The following is a 14,055-nucleotide window of genomic DNA, read 5'->3' as shown; positions in this document are numbered from 1 at the left end:
AAGACAGAAGCCCCAGGAGGTTTAAATGAACAGCTGAATTTCTGCTGTTTTATTTGACTATTGGGGGCAAAAAGGTATAATTGCTAGGGATTCTGGACGTCTAGGACTTTAGTCATTTAGACATGATTAATGAAATCCAAATATACTATTCAAGTCAATACAGTTGATAGGAGTGTGGCCAAAATGTTTTTAAGGGTGAGGTTAGCTTGACATGGGGGAGTATAGATTATTGTAGCTACCCAGGAGACATCTAGTGACAGCTGATGAGAAAGGGTGGGCGTGACATTGGTTAAATAAAGAGGGAGACTAGCTGGTTGCTCGGCATGAATGAGAGGGCGGAGCTCCCTAGTACTCATCCCCTTCATGTCAATGTACGAACGTAGTGCCGCCAGATGGCACTGCGCATGCGCGGACTTCCGATGGAGTCTCGCGCACTCGGCCCGTGCTATGGACATCTGCGCATGCGCGGGATCTAGAATCCCGCAAGATTTTTCAGAAGGACGTCCGGAAGCAAGGGACGTGACGGAAAGCGCAGAATGGCGCCAAATTCGGACGGACTCCGGTGATTGGAAGTGAGGTACTGGAGTCTGTGGGCGGAGAGTGCTGTATGTGTATAAAGAACCCTGAAAGCAAGGGGCTCATTGCTGCCAGTGTCACTACCTGTAGTCAGCAATAGGTGTTGGTCATTCCATCTAGATGATGCTCAACCACTGTGGGCACATCCATATTGGATGGAAGACGGTCTATATATATTTGTAGTTAATTGGAGATAAGGTCCCCTGATGAATGGTGCATAACTGTACCAGGAAACGCGTAGGGATACTTAGGGTTATCTGAGGGTCAGCTTGGGACTGCCCTTGTTAGGGCGGGAGTTTTGTGGGTGTGAGGTTGTATCGGCAGGTTAAGAACAGGGATTACTTATCCTCCTGTGGTACACCCTGCACCAGCTGAATGTCTCCCACCCATCGTGTTTGGTAAGACCGTTTTTGTTTACCTTCTATCTTTACTACCTGTCTTTTGCTAGGCAAACTGTAAGTAAAACACATTACTACTTGTTTTTTGCTTGGCAGACTATAAGTAAAACACATTGGTATTAGACAGTTCATATTTGCCCTTGATAAGGGCTTGGTGTTGCTCACAGTATACCGAATATAGGGTATTGTGACTTTTTAATATATGTATTTCATGTCTAGAGCATGATTTTAAGGTATATCCATTAAATGTTATGTTTTAGTTGTATCAGTGCTTGTTCTTTGTAAAATAAAGTACTTTTTTATTTTTACATACTACAGCATACCCCTTGATAAATTCTTTGAGGGTTCTAGTTGTCAGAATGGAGGCACTTTGAGAGGATTCCATTGTTCTAACTCTTCAGGGGTTGCGCAAATACAACATAGTCCCTAAAACAGATTCTGCCCTCCGAAATTGCAATAACACCCCTTCTTTTCTGTACCCTACTATGTGCCCATATATCAGTTTGAATCCACTTTTGGTGCATTTCTGTAGTTGGAAAAAAATGCAGCAGAGCTCCGATAGCGGGTGTTAACCCCTTAGATGCCACTAGTCAGCCACTAGAAGTGTATAGAGCTGTATAGTTCTGATGCACTGCAGTTTCAGCAAACAGCTGATCAGCGGGGGTGTTGGGATTTGGAAAGGTACAATTGTGGACAACTGAGTGGATACACACTTTAAATATTCTAACAAACAACATGGTAACACAGATGCTATTTTAAAGAAAAGCTAAAGGAAGTCAGATTGGATGGATGGATGGATGGATGGATGGATGGATGGATAGAAAGATAGATAGACAGACAGACAGACAGACAGGAGATAGATAGATAGACAGACAGACAGACAGATAGATAGATAGATAGATAGATAGATAGATAGATAGGAGATAGATAGATAGATAGGAGATAGATAGATAGATAGATAGATAGATAGATAGATAGATAGGAGATAGAGAGATAGGAGATAGATATTATTATAATGACAAAATAACATCATCTAATGTTGGTTATGGAAGCACAGATCCTTTACATGAATTAATATTTGTGGGAATTTCTATGACTCTTTATTAAGCACATCAAATAAGATTATGAACATGTTATGATTGAGCTATTTATACTCTGTGACAAGGCTGTAATAGGTTTTTCATTTTTCATCATGTAGATTATCCATTCAACTTCTTTGTTAAATGTTTTTCCAGAGATGTCTCTTAGAAGTCTTGTCCATCACCGGCACAAATTGCAAGTAATGCCTTCTCATAGTGTCCTGAAGCAAAGTGCTGCAAAGGAAATCATAATCAGGTTATTTTTGTTCCCACATTATTCTTCTAAATCTCATTTTAGCACAGACTGCACAGGCAACTCTTACGGTATCCCAAGCGTTGTCACCCGGCTTTGTTAGATCCAGAGGTATGAGCTGAAGTTTCTGGGCCTCGAAGCAAGATTTTGACATGACACACACTTTCATTGCACCATCTATTATACTGATGTCTTTTTGCAGGATATACAGTAAGTAAATTCAGGCGCCCTCGAGCTACGGGCCCGCGTGCAACTGTTCCAGGAACCTGCTTTGTTTCCTACTTTTATTTTATTACTTACTGTAATGTGCAGCTAAAGAATTTATATAAGTTATGATTAAAGATGAGGAATTAGTGGGTGCCAATCCTTTTAGACTTATCTTAGGAGTAAATTAGTGGGTGCCAATGCTGTAAGAATTATTCTAGGGGGAAATTCTCTTTATGGCTTATTTAGATATGGAGCAATGAGGGAAAATTAGATTTACAGGGGGCCCGAAAGTCTTATTTCTTTGCCTCCTCTGCTGACACTCTGCCTCTCTGGCAAATGACTGACTCCATATTACTCTATGTAAAAGCAACTGGGGTAGAACGGACTCCGTGTCATCACAGAAAGCCAATGCAGCAGGGGGCTGAGCAGAGAGATTTCTACCGTGCTGTGCAAATGTGATAAATAGGACCCTGGGGAACCCTCATCTTCATCAGCAAGAATGGTCCTCCAAGTGCTGTGAATACACTGAAATATTTACTCTCCCCACATAACTCTTTAACCCCTTCCCACCACAGTCAATTTTTGTTTTTTACGCCTTGCCTTCTAGAAGCCATAATAAATTGTACTTAGCAATGGAACCGTTTAATATTCCGATAAACTGGGAAGATGGAAAAAAAGAATGAGGTGGAATTAGAGAAAAACTTCTTCTGGGTGGCTTTGTTTTCAGTGTGTAGCCAACATGAAAAGTGATTTGTATTCTGCGGGTTATTATGATGTATTTTTATGTATACCATTTTGGGAAATATGTGGTGTTGTAAATGCTTTTTATTCAATTTGTATGGGAGGCAAAACTGTGGTTCAGCTCTTTTGATTTTTTTCCCGCTGTGGTGTTCATATTATAGGAATAATATTTTTATTTTTATTCACACCTATTGTCTGTTTTTCTTTCTTTATTTTCATACCTGATCAAGGGTAGGGGGTGATTCAACTTTGAATTTATATATTGTTGTTTTATAACTGGAGGCAAGTTTTAAATAATGATAATCAGTCTGAAATTATTCACCACAAGGGGGAGCTTAGGCGCTCAACCAAATGTATAATCAGTATTTAGTAAAGACCTAAGCTCCTACGGTAGTATTAGAAATGCATTATTTCACTGCTTCTATGCAGGGGATTTGGAGTACAGTATGAAAAATGCAGCACTAATAAAAAAAAAATCAAAACATATATACCGTATTTTTCGGACTATAAGACGCACTTTTTTTCCCCAAAATTTGGGGGGAAAAGAAGGGTGCGTCTTACAGGCCGAATGTGGCGCCCGGCATCCGCTGTAATAGAGAGGCGGAAGCCGGCAAGTGATAGACGCCATTACAGGTGCCGGGGCCTGAGACATCGCTGCCCTGCCCTGCATGAAGCCAGCAGCGGGAGGAGTGATGCTATTCCGCTCCTCCGTCCCCCTGCCGCTGGCTTCATGCAGGGCAGGGCAGCGATGTCTCAGGCCCCGGCGTCTATCCCTCCCCGGCATCCGCCTCTCTAGTACAGCGGATGCCGGGTCTACAGTCTGTATCAGCGGCCTCTTCTCCCCCGGGGCCGGTCCCCACCGGCCCCGTACCTGTAAAGTTGCAGGCCGGCTCCTGCGCGGCGATATCGCAGGAGCTGACCTGTTCGGGTGAGACCCGGGAGCCTAATGAGGCTCCCAGGCCTGTCACTGCTATATATTAGTATTGCGGCTGGTCTCTATGAATAGTAAAATAGTAAAAAAAAAAAAAAAAAAAAAAAAAAGCTTTAAAAATATATAATAAAAATATGAAATAAATAAAAGTTCTAAATCACCTCCTGTCCCTAGAATATATATATAAAAGTAGAAAATCATAAACCACCAGGTTTTTTTTCAATAAAAGGTGATCTAAGAAATAGATATTCCCCAAAATGGTATAACTAAAAAGTACTTCTGGCCCCGCAAAAAAAAACTCTATGCATCCCCGTACAGCTGCAGGGTCACGTGTCAATGTGGCCTTGCAGCTGTTGCAAAACTACAACTCCCATATATTAAATATTTTACCAGTTTTTGCTTCAAAATTTTTTTTCCCTATTTTCCTCCTCTAAAACCTCTTATAGTCCAGTGCGTCTTATAGTCCGAAAAATACGGTACATGTAAATATAATCTAATATTAAATATGAAATTAAATAAGAAAATGATTAAATAATTCAACTATTAATAATCTAATATATATATATATTAGCACATCCTTTAAAACCTCTTTAATTATGCTTACTTTCTTATAATGTATCTATCATAATATTTTTTCACTACAATTAAAAGTATTTTCTAGCCTTTTACTGAACTGCAGAAATGAATAAGACAAATATCGCAATGCTACATAAAATGCGCTGGCGTTCAGATTAAATTAGCAGAGTTCTTGCATCTGTATTGTGGATTTAATATCCAGTGTAACTTCTCTTTGCAAATAAAAAAGTCATGAGAGGCATTTGGATTTCTCTGTTTGCTGCAAAGTCTTACTAAATCAGATGGAAAAAAAACTGAATTTGCTGTTTTAATAGCGTTTGACATTTTGCATTATGCGACGTGCTGCAAATCAGCAAAATGGCCAAATAGGATTATTACCCCTGCTGGCTAAAATATGCTGCAACTGAGATGTTTTATATTGGGGAATGACAAAAAAGCGACCTATAAATCTTTATTGGGAATTAAATATGTGAAGAACACCATATGGCATTTGTTGTATTGACAATAAACAGCGCAGGAAGCCATAGAATTAAAAGATCTGGGTGAGAATGCTTTTCTTTAGTTTTTGTATCTTCTCTACATAAAATCTTAATGTAATTCCTAACTGTTATTTGCAGACACAAGAAAGCATTAGAGGTTCAAAAAGTGGCGATAGTCGTTTTAAAGTTTTATCAGGGATATGGCAATACGAGGGCTTGTTTTTTGCATGATGAGTTTAGATGGTGCTATTTTGGGTTACTTCCGCTATAATCTTGCATTATTTTTATTTATTTATTTATTTATTTATTTACATTTTTTGGCTTTCGGTTTCATGATGTGCACTGTCTTGTAAAATGGTATTTTACTAGTTACAAAATGCTAAATAAATGGGAATTGATAAATGCTAAATGGGCATCTTTGTTTGCCGCCTACTTGGTGAATTAGAGATAATTTACATTTAACCTTTCAGGGGTAATATTTTTCGAATTATTGAATGCATTAAAAAGCTATTTTGTGGTATATCTAATTTTCTAATCATTTTTTGGGAGATACAGGATCAATAGCATTATATTTTAACAGTCCTATCTTGTGGCAATGCCAATTATGGTTATTTTTTTTTCTGTTTATTTTTGTAGTATGGGAAATTAGAAAAAAAATGTTTAACTTTTTTAAAATGATTTTAAAACTGAATCAATTTTTAAAAAGCTTATGTTTAGCCCCACAATAGGATTTAAACATTCAAACACCTGATCACTGGTACAATATACTGCAATACTTCTGTAACTAGTACTTATTAGCACATAACTAGTAGGCTATGGCTGGGCTCAGTCCATATATGACAACCTGGTAGATGCAGTTAGGTATCTGGCTGCCATGTCAGACCCTTGGATCTAATTGTGTCACTTGGGACTAGGGGGTGAAAGAGGGAGCGCGCTTCTGTGACCACTTAGATGCCATGATCTGTACTGATAATGGCATCATTGGGGTTAATCTGTATTGTTGTTTTTTTTTAATTCTGAGAGGTTCCAGCCTCTGAGTATTTCAGGTGCACTCATGTGCACCCGAATTGAAATATAAACTGGTATAGATTTTAGGTATAACTCAGTTTCCTGTATAGTACATATGTCAGGCCATGGCCTCCCTACTGCAGCCACCTCTGCCCAATTTCATACAAATTGTTGGGTGGAGCACAGAGCCAACACCATAAAGCATCTTAACCACAAAAAGAAGCCATATGCCAAAGCTGTGCCTACTTATACCGTTCTACATCACAAATCTGGTAAATCCTCACCCCAATATCTTTAGATTTACCTTAATATCATGGAAGAGGGATTTTCCATATCTCTCCTTGTATCTTTGCCTGATAGTCAAGAGATCTATTTCACTTCTGGCTACAATGGTCCTTATAATTGTTTTATTGTGGAAACCAAAATCCTAAAGAAAACAAAGGGCAAATACAGGTTACATAGAAAAGCATTGTAGAATACAGACAGCACTAGTAAAACTGAACTATCCCCAGGTGGTCAGGGCTTGTTCACATCTGCGCCCAGGTGTCCGTTCTGCAGGTTTCCGTTTCCTGCATAAAACAGAATAGGAGACGGAAACCTGCAGGAGTCTTTCTCACCCATTCATTTGAATGGGTGAGAAAGCTGTCCGGCCATGAGCAGCGGTGAGCGTTTTATGCTCTCCGCCGCGAAACCGGGTTTTATAATCCGGACACAGAGTCGGACATGCAGTACTCTGTGTCCGGATTTAAAAAAACAGTTTTGTGGCGGAGAGCATAAAACGCTCACCGCCGCTCACAGCTGGACCCGGTCTGTGCTTTCCATCTTCTGGCATGCAGAAGACGGAAACCACAGAACGGAGAGTAGAACGCAGGTGTGAACCTAGCGTCACTGAAGTTTATCTTCCCTAAGATTAGAAGATGAGTTAGGATTCTTCATCTCAGATTCTGTCACAAATGTCAAAAAAATTAATGCAGTATTCTGTGCCCAATAACAGACACTATGACAGAAATTGGGTGGACCAAATTAAAAAAAATATAAGGTTCATCAGGTTTTGTTTTTGCTTTGTTCATTCCTTCTCATGCATTCAGCAACCCTTATTTCCAATTTACAACCGCTTCCATATTCAGACTTTTGGATCAGGTTGCATTTCCTAGGGCTGGTCACATGATATCTTCTGTATTTTGCTTTAACCTGTATATCTTCAGCTCAGCTCAGCTCCCCTCCCTTTTCCTCTTTCACTGTGCAGTTTGCATAACCAGTGGTATAATGATCATGGTTGCAGGGGGTGAGACTGGGCCCGGAGGGGTACGGGGCCTGTGGCCAGCTGGAAAAGGCCGGGGCCCCGGACCACCCTAATAGTGGTCATGGAAAGCCTTGTTCCCCAACCGCCATACATATATCCCAACCAGGCCTCTTTCCATTAAATGCCAGCCCAGGGGAGGTGTATAAAAAAAAAAAAAATACTTACACTCACCTGTCCTGGACTGAACATCTGCTTATGGGTTTTCCTGCCCGTAATTGAGGTCATGCAAGTGGTCACATGGGGCACGCTGGTATAATGACATCCTAGGAAGGGGGTAGGGGGCTCGGACAAGGCCCAAAAGACTTTAGTTACGCCACTCTGCATAACCATGTGCACACATTAGACACAGCATAGCTAGCAGAGACTTGTTTATGAAAGGGGAGGGGGAAAATCCATCTGCGTCAGCGCTTCTCTGACAGATTTTTCAGATAACAGCACAAAGCAGCTTGCACTATATAGCAACATATGCTAGCTGCAAAGGACAATACTTTTAAACATTGTTGTACCAAATCCATAAGAGTATGGGTGCATTTACTTCAACGGAAAGATTACAGAGGGCAGCAATGGAAAGGGAATGACTTCATGCTGCGAATGATGGGGCCGGTTTATAGAAAAGGTGGAAAAAACATCTGACAGGTTCCCTTGAATAGTTGGATCCCCTTTTTCCCTTCACATACCAAAATTTATAAATGTCAGAAAAAAAGTGGTTTGGATGTTCGGCATGATTAGTTATTTTATAAAGACCTATTTACTTATTGGCAAGAAAATAGTCTTTCTTTAAGATCTGGGATGTTTATCTGCAGTAAATTTTCCACAGCGCTGCTTTTCTCTGTCATTGTTGTTTTTTTAAAGTCTCATTGTAAAAACACAATGCCATCTGTGACCAAGTGTGATTCATTCTGCCTGCTATAGAAGTGCAAAACTTCTGTATGTATTGTATAACAGTCACGAAGATGCTCTCTGGATTGCTGGTCGCTTAAATGCTTGCCATATTATATATCCTTCCATAGATTATGGCTGTACTGTAAACAGAGGAGCTTTTGTACTCTAGCAAAATCTTTAGAATTGGCTCTGCATTGAATATTGGGCACACAAGCCTGTCTTATTGTTGTTTAATATCAACTTACTGTATTATTTTCATAACTTTCTAACTGTCTAACATACCTCACAAATTTCAAAGAACAGAAAGAGGGACAAAATGTGCGGCGCGCTATGTGTGCCACGACAAATTTAGCCACACCCACTTCTATTTTGACTCCGCCCATTCCCATACATTTTTCCTTGTGACCCCACACAGTATAATGCTCCTGCAGTCATCCATACATTATATGCCCCCACATTATAATGTTCCCTTCCAACTGCCCCACAGTATTAAGTCCCTCTCCTGGTGCCCCAGTTTAAATTGTGGGAAATTATAGGGGGACGTGAAATTGGGGCAGCTGGATGGTGATAGTTGGAGGGGGACATTAAACTGGGGGCAACTAGAGAGGGGACATTAAACCGTAGGGGTAGCTGGAGGAAGACATTAAACTGGGAGCAACTGTAGGCTACTACCATGGTTTAATGTCCTCCTCCAGTGATACCCATTTTTTAATGTCCCCTCCACTTGTCCCCAGTTTAATGTCCCTCTTAATACCCCCAGTTCATCTGCCCCCAGTTAAATTGCCCCTTTCATCTGCCCCAGTTTAATGTCTCTCCGTCATCTGCCCCCAGTTTAATGTCTCCTCCATCTCTGCCCCCCAGTTTCATGTCCACCCCACCTCTTCCCCCAGTTTCATGCCCCTCCTTCATTTGCCACCAGTTTAATGCCATCTGCCCCAATTTAATTTCCCCCCTCCATCTGCCCCCAGTTTCATGTCCCCCTTCATGTGCGCCCGATTTAATGTTCCCCCTCCATCTCAGTCCCCAGTTTCATGCCCCTCCTTTATCTGCCACAGTTTAATGTTCCCCCTCCATTTCTGCCCCCAGTTTCATGTCTCCCCTACATCTGCCACTAGCTTAAAGGGGTTGTCCCACGTTGCATACTCACCAGTCTTCATTGTTGAAAAATCTTCTGTCTTCCGGCTTTGTTGCGTCATTGGTGGGCGGGGTCACATATGCAAAGCCAAGCGGCGAGATGCCGCCAGCCCTGCGTGCACGCTCATAAACCAGTCTAGCCTTCACAATGCATACAGACCCGACATCTGCGCCTCTCTATTACAGCGGGTGCCGGTCTGTATTCGCTTTGTGAAGGCTAGACTGGTCTATGAGCGTGCACGCAGGGCCAGCGGCATCTCGCCGCTTGTCTTATGCATATGTGAATATGTGACCCGGCATCCGCTGTAATAGAGAGGCGGATGCCGGGAACGGTTAGACCCCAGCACAGATGCCAGCAACATCGCTATGCTTCTGCCCTGCATGAAGCCAGCAGCGGCAGAAGCTATGCTGTTATTCTGCTCCTGCCGCTGCTGGCTTCATGCAGGGCAGAAGCATAGCGATGTTGCTGGCATCTGTGCTGGCGTCTAACCGTCCCTGGCATCCGCCTCTCCATTACAGCGGATGCCGGGTCTGTATTGGCGGCCCCTTCCCCCCTGAGGGTAAACTACTCCCCCCATCCAGGCTCGCTCCCGTACACTTAGCCCCTCCTCCCTCCCCCCTGAGAGCGGGCTGATACATCACTTGACTTATGACCAGATAAGTCAAGGGATGTGTCCCAAAAAAAAATGAATAAAGTGAGATAGTGGACAAACAAAGCAGTTTTGCTGAAGCAATGTATTTAGGAAAAGTCTTACATTCACATTAACAAGCAGTATAGATAGGATCCTTGTGATGGGACAACTCCCATCACTTAATGTCCTGCTCCATCTGCTTCCCCATTCATCTCACCCTAGTGTCATTTGCTCCCTTCATCATAATCCCTCTCAATTTGCCCTCAAAATTTAAAATAAAAAACACTGATACTCAGCTTTCCTTGCTCTCCTACCGCTCTGTTTGCAGTCTCAGTCACGAAGTGGCCTTGGAGCTGTAGTAAGATGTGAGTGACGACATCACATTGTGCCTACAGCTCTGGGGGCCAGAGCAGGTAAGCAGGAGCTGTCTGCTTCATTCAGCAGTGTACTCAACTCATCTGTGTCCTCCAGACGCAGATGAGTTGAAACCGGAACATACCTCCTGCTGACCTGGACCATGGGACACAACCTGGAATCCACCAATGGCATTTCCCATTACAAATGTGACCAAAATTGACCCATATATGGGATCAGACATGGATCACACTTGTTGGGTCTCCATGATTATAATTTATGACCTATCCTATTGATTTTTCATTCAGTTCTGTGGTAGAAAAACGTAATGTGGGGAATTTATCAAGCACTCCAAAATTTTGGCTCCTCTAACTCGAAAATACTATAGATTTTTTAGAAGTTTTAGGGCTTAATTTTGTATTTTTATACAGCTTATTTTTCCAAACTGGGTGGCAAAGTGGGCATGGCTAGGCTGTTGAACTATTATAAACTAAAATGATCAAATATGACTTTTTTAAAAAATCTCACATTAGTAAAGTGGTGGCTAGAGCTGAGACGATCTTGAAATTTTAGGATCGTTTTAAAAATCCAATTTCCGATCATTTTCCATTCGAACCCGATCCCAATTCCGATCCCAATACAAGTCAATGGGAATTTTTTTAATAATCGAAAATCGGATTTTAAAAACAATCCTATTCACTACACAGCATGGAGTCCAAAAATTGTTTACATTTTTGGACTCTACGCTGTGTAGTGATTAAAAAAAAATAAATCCCCCATCTACTTAGCCCCCCTGGTGTCCACTTACCTGCACAGATCTGCTGCCGCTCCCCGCGCTTGTCGGTCCGGTCCTCTCTCATTGACATGCCTTCAGAGCGCCGTGCACGCTCCCACCTCCCTAAGCTAGTGTTAGAGATGATGGTAGTAGGCAGGGCTTGTTGTGGCTTAGGAAAGTGTGGGCGGGGAGACGTGAGTGCATCACTCACATCTCCCCTTCCAATACCCGCCCACACTCTCCTAAGCCACAAGCCCCACCTTCTCCCAGCATCTCTAACAGAAATGGAGCGAGAAGAACGGGCAGCGGCAGCACTTCTGTGCAGGTAAGTTGAACGAAGTTCGCAAGTAGATAGATACTATCTACTCTTCTGCTTTGTCCCTGCTATACTGTATACTCAGCTCTGCTACATCTCAGATGTAGCAGAGTTGAGTATACAGCTCTGCTACATCTCAGATGTAGCAGAGTTGAGTATACAGCTCTGCTACATCTCAGATGTAGCAGAGTTGAGTATACGGTAAAACAGGGACAAAGCAGAAGAGTGGCAGGCTGCGGTAAATCCATAGGAATGAATGGACGCAGTCGGCACACGGGGTTAAGCGGCCAAACGCCAAGTCTGCGTGCCGGCCACTTCCATTCATTCCTATGGGTGCCTGCTATTCGAAACGGGAGTTTCGAATAGTACTCGCTCATCTGATACTATAGCTTTTCCCACAATGATTGGCCAGTAGCCAAGCATTGTGGGAAATAACCTCTGACCTCAATCCCACCGGAAAAGATTGGGATCGGAATTCCAATCGCGATCGTGAAATTTACTCGATCGCCGATCGAAATCCAATCCTTTCTGATCCCAATCGCTCAACCCTAGTGGTGGCATGAAAAAATGAAATAATATCTCCGGACAAATGTATTAAGTTTTTTGCTCAACCATAACCAGGGTCCTGTCAGAGATTACAATCCTGGCAACCCCATAGCTGTAAATGGAACGCTGGCGCTCCATTTACAAGGGGGAACTTTTGGTCCTCCTGATTACTAGGGGGTCGAGGGATCAGGTTCCCCCAGCGATCATACACCTATCCTCTGTCCTTCCTGTGGATTCGGTATGATTGTCCATAATGGCACATCCCCTTTAAGGCATATTCTGCCTTTATGGAAATATAATTCTTTTTTTTTGGGGTGCCATACACTTATCATTTACATGTCACTATTTATTTCTTTTTACTACTGGATACAAATATAAACTCTGTATGCCAGGATTTAATATTGGAGGCATCAGCAGTATATTAGGATCCCAAATTCTTCTATATATCCATTTTATATATGGATTTTTCAAGCAATTAATAACAGTAAGAATATAAAGAACACTATAAGACCTTTCAAGCCATATGGTATCCATAGGTTGTCTTTACCGGATGTATATATTGATACACTTTGTCCCTTACCTGATGATATTGACACCTGCTATAGCCTCGATCCAGCCTCACCCCCCTACTGTCTCTGTCTGTTTGTACTCTGTGTTTTTGTTTCTCTTATATGCACTTTGCTATAGCTTCCAATACATTGACAGTTTATTTTTATCTCTTTCAATGGTTGAAATTTCCTTATATTTCATTGTATTTCTTTTTGGATGATATTAAAACTGTAATAAAATACAGTAATAAAAGAACACTATAACTGTCTGTAATGTATATGCAGCATTAATTGATGGATCTCAAAAGCATACAGATCATTAGGGTCAATAGCATTCAGTTGTCATTTATCCAATATTTGTATATGGTATAATTGCAGTTTTTGGAGTTGTATATGCATTTACAGTTTTTAACACCAGATGGCAGCAAAGTCCATATAAAAAGTAATATAAATTGTCTTCTGTCTGCTCAGAATTGTCATTATTATCGTTGAATATAATTTTTCAGCTAATGTGGTGTATTAATGGAATGGATGGGCCAAGTGGCATGTAAAGTTGGCATTTGCTAAAATATTAATGCACTGGACCTTTGTGTCATAAAATGTCTTCTGAATACAGGGTCGGATTGGGGTGTCTAGGGCCCACCAGTGGAATTGTTTTTAGGGGCCCACCGCCAGGACCCCTGTAGATGAGTTGTACAGAGACAGGATGGCTAAAGGTAATATCAGGAGCCGGCTGCTCGCCTGCCATACGATGTGTACCACTGCACTACCTAAACCCACTGCTACATCCTGTATGGCAGCGTGGCTCCTAGAATTGTCACCATTACCTGTAGCCGCACTGTAATGAAAAAGCTCATCTGCAGAGGTCCTGGCTGTCAGATTCCCACAGATGTAATATTGATGGCTTATCCTAAGGACAGGCCATAAATATTAGAAACATGGATAAATCCTTTAAAGATATTGTCCAGGAATTGGAGCAACTCATGTGCCGGGCTGGAGGTTTAAAATAAAAAAGCATACTCACCTGTCCTCAGCAACCCATTGTCCTCGACCAGTGTCCATTCAGTCTCGTGCCGGCACCTTCTTGCTGGGAGTCCTGCACCTCATGTGACCGCTAAGAGGAATTGGGTACAGAATTTCCAGAAATGAGGTGTTGCCATGAGACCGAACAGACAGAGGCGGAGGACAACAGGGTGCTGGGGACAGGTGAGTGTGTTTTTTTTTTTTTGTTTTTACACCTCCGTGGCTGAGGTGTAATAATGAGGGATGAATCAGCTGTTTGAGTGAATCGTGGCATCTGTGCAAGTGCCGTGACGC

General features: G+C 42.0%; 1 protein-coding gene across 1 annotated transcript in view; it reads right to left on the bottom strand.

The window, feature by feature from the left end:
* Positions 1–2,045: 2,045 nt before the first annotated feature.
* The window catches only part of ANXA10 (annexin A10), a 70,053-nt gene continuing 58,043 nt past the window's right edge, over positions 2,046–14,055 (bottom strand). The window contains exons 11-12 of the mRNA XM_075258093.1: positions 6,553–6,675; positions 2,046–2,287 (exon numbers count right to left, since the gene is read on the bottom strand). Of these exons, the coding sequence (XP_075114194.1) occupies positions 2,219–2,287; positions 6,553–6,675 (192 nt within the window). The 3' untranslated portion in view covers positions 2,046–2,218. The remainder of the gene's footprint in view (positions 2,288–6,552; positions 6,676–14,055) is intronic.

This window comes from Leptodactylus fuscus, chromosome 1 (assembly GCF_031893055.1).
Source record: "Leptodactylus fuscus isolate aLepFus1 chromosome 1, aLepFus1.hap2, whole genome shotgun sequence".
NCBI lineage: Eukaryota > Metazoa > Chordata > Amphibia > Anura > Leptodactylidae > Leptodactylus > Leptodactylus fuscus.
This window is presented reverse-complemented; position numbering and strand designations above follow the sequence as displayed.